Genomic DNA, 2,558 nt, shown 5'->3' with positions numbered 1-2,558 from the left:
TTGTAACTACATGAAATAGACTTATTGACTATAGTAGTAAAATCACAAAAAACATTATATTATATGTTATGTAAGTGCCCATAACAAATAATAATAACTTTAAATAATGAACTATCAACATTTTCTTTAGGTCAATACAGATCTAATCTAAAAAAACTTTAATAGTCCTTAAGGTAATATTGCATTATAATTTGAGTAGAGCAATAAGTTCTCTAGTGTCTCAATTAACTGGAGAGATGTAGATATGGAGGTTTCTCATAAACTTCTGGTTCTACAAAGATGTCTCGCTCTTCTGTTCTGGAACCAAACCTATAAAATAACAAATATTTAGGAGAAAAAAAAATTAATATAACCTCCATCTGGAGTCATGAGCACCAGGAAAAGTATAAATAAACAAAGTAAATCATCTAAAGTAGAGAGAATATTTTGGAATATGCTATGTGATTGACTTTATGTTTAAGAAGTGCATAACATATTAATTTAACATATTAAAATACTTTTTGTTACACATATGAAAAATAAATATATATATTTTTTAAAAAATGATATAAAACTAGGAGTGCATTGAATAAAAGTAGCATTAATAATAATTCTATTATAATTATTTATGATACATAATGCCAGAATTTAATTGACTGCGTTTTTTTTTTTCCCGACGGGTTAAAATAAAAAATACCCGCGCAGGTTTTGACCCGCTGGCGCGACCATTTTTAGCTACCGCCGCGTAAAAAATTGTGCAATTCAATCCTAAAACAGGTAAGCCAGCCCCCGCGCATTAATCATTGGTGCTTGCAAATTTTTGGGGGGAGTGAAGGGGAGGGTATAACGTGGTCATCTATAATAAAGAAAAATGCATTGGCATACATTTATATTGCATTACACAACCTTTCTATTTTATAATATCTACATACAGTACTTTTTTTTACTATACAATCATCTATACCATGACAAAACACATTAATACATACATATTAGAACATATAACATATATAAATATATTAATTAGTGATTAATGTGTTTATTATTTTTATGATTTTTTTACATGCTTTCTATGAAAGATAACCACCTTTTTCATGTTATGCATTATTGATAAACATAATTTATCTTTTTTTTTTTACATTATTACATGATTTCAAATAGTTTTCTTATGTTTTTAATTTTTTGCACAGCCATGAGAGGTGCGAGATAAAACTGGAGAGTTGACAGTTTACCGCACCGCGTTAAAAAACAATGGAATAGCTTTTAACGCTTCTCCCTCCCTCCCTCCCTATACTTTCAATGGATCATCTACTAGTCCGCGATAGGACCGTTTATGCAAAAAAAAGGTGTGTTAAAAATTTAATTGAATATCGGGTAAAGTTAACTTGCTCTAAAATGAGTGAAAACCGCGTTAAAATGACTTAATGCGGTGTAAAGAAAAAACCCATGGTCAATTGAATTCCCCCCAAAGAGTAATAAAATTATTCCTTACCTGTATTCTAGGTTCTGGAATCCCTGTAATCTGAGCAATGCGACATCTAGTCACGTAATCTGGATAAGGGTTGTCATTAAACTGATTGTGAAGGAAAGTGGTCTGTTCCTTGTTGTAAATGGTTTTCTTTCTAGATGGGGCCCTTGATGGTATTGTCAGACAGTTCTCAGCCTCCACTCTGGGCTTCTTACATCCATAGTTTTCTTCTTCACAAAATTTTCCTTGAGGTTAAAAGAGAGAAACATTTTAAATTAAGGTAAATTAAAACAACATAGTCTAAGATCACAAATTCTTACACGGTTTGTTTTTAACTGATATTAAAAAAAATTGATATAATAGAAAATATTAATAAACTCTGAACTTCATAAAACCTTTTGTTAATATGAGATTTCAATTGAAAAATATTTCACAACATCTATCCTGAGAAGGTAGTAAAATTAATTTGATCGTGAAGGGATCTAATTCAGATAAATATTAAAGCAAAGATCAAATCAATTATATTTAGACCATATTCTGTATATATGAACACATCATGTACCTACCCATGTAAAATGTAAACTGATATGTAAATTATATCAATCATAACTGTTTGCTAAATTGTATTCAATATATGTAAAGAACCAATCTCATATAGTCAACAAAAAACACATAAGCAACTATTAAAAACATTAAATGTCAATCATAAAATAAAATGTAGTTCACCATTAGACTCTTTAGCAAGAAATAAAATGTAGAATGAAAATTGAAGTTAAACAGACTTACTTTTGATTGGATTGTTGAGACTCTTTTCTGTGGTGTCCTTGGACGATGATTTTTCAGTTATGTGCTTAGCAAAAATTGGATCCATAGTCTTGATGGTCTGGGATTCTTGTTGGTTCAGTAATGTAGAACATAGCTCACGTACAATCTGCTGTAGAATAGTTGCATTATAGGCAGATTCTTGACTCTCCATAAGTGTCCTAAAATCAGTAAATGTTGAACAAGTACTAGATGGATGGTCTTGGTCCCTCGGGGGAGGAGACATTGCTGGATAGTCTTCTTCTAGAGACAGCACCGTGTTGATTACTTGGTCTAGCTCAGTATCCAT

The 2,558-nt window shown here is 30.9% G+C and overlaps 1 protein-coding gene across 1 annotated transcript; it reads right to left on the bottom strand.

Annotated features, from left to right (window-relative positions):
• Nucleotides 1–255: 255 nt before the first annotated feature.
• On the bottom strand, nt 256–2,558 carry LOC142150585 (homeobox protein siamois-like). Its single transcript, XM_075205786.1, has 3 exons — nt 2,234–2,558; nt 1,472–1,692; nt 256–309 (listed from the first exon to the last, which is right to left on the bottom strand). Exons 1-3 carry the CDS (start codon nt 2,556–2,558, stop codon nt 256–258), a joined length of 600 nt encoding a protein of 199 aa, XP_075061887.1.

This window comes from Mixophyes fleayi, chromosome 4 (genome assembly GCF_038048845.1).
Source record: "Mixophyes fleayi isolate aMixFle1 chromosome 4, aMixFle1.hap1, whole genome shotgun sequence".
Taxonomy (NCBI): domain Eukaryota; kingdom Metazoa; phylum Chordata; class Amphibia; order Anura; family Limnodynastidae; genus Mixophyes; species Mixophyes fleayi.
The sequence above is the reverse complement of the archived record's forward strand: the minus strand, read 5'-3'. Positions and strand labels throughout refer to the sequence as shown.

Excerpts from the sequence above, each read along its gene's own strand:
- LOC142150585 (XM_075205786.1), bottom strand. The coding sequence starts at position 2,558 with ATGGATACTGAGCTAGACCAAGTAATCAACACGGTGCTGTCTCTAGAA. Across the intron at positions 1,693-2,233 it reads TCTCAACAATCCAATCAAAA|GAAAATTTTGTGAAGAAGAA; the intron begins GTAAGTCTGTTT and ends TTTAACCTCAAG. Across the intron at positions 310-1,471 it reads TTCCAGAACCTAGAATACAG|GTTTGGTTCCAGAACAGAAG; the intron begins GTAAGGAATAAT and ends GTTATTTTATAG.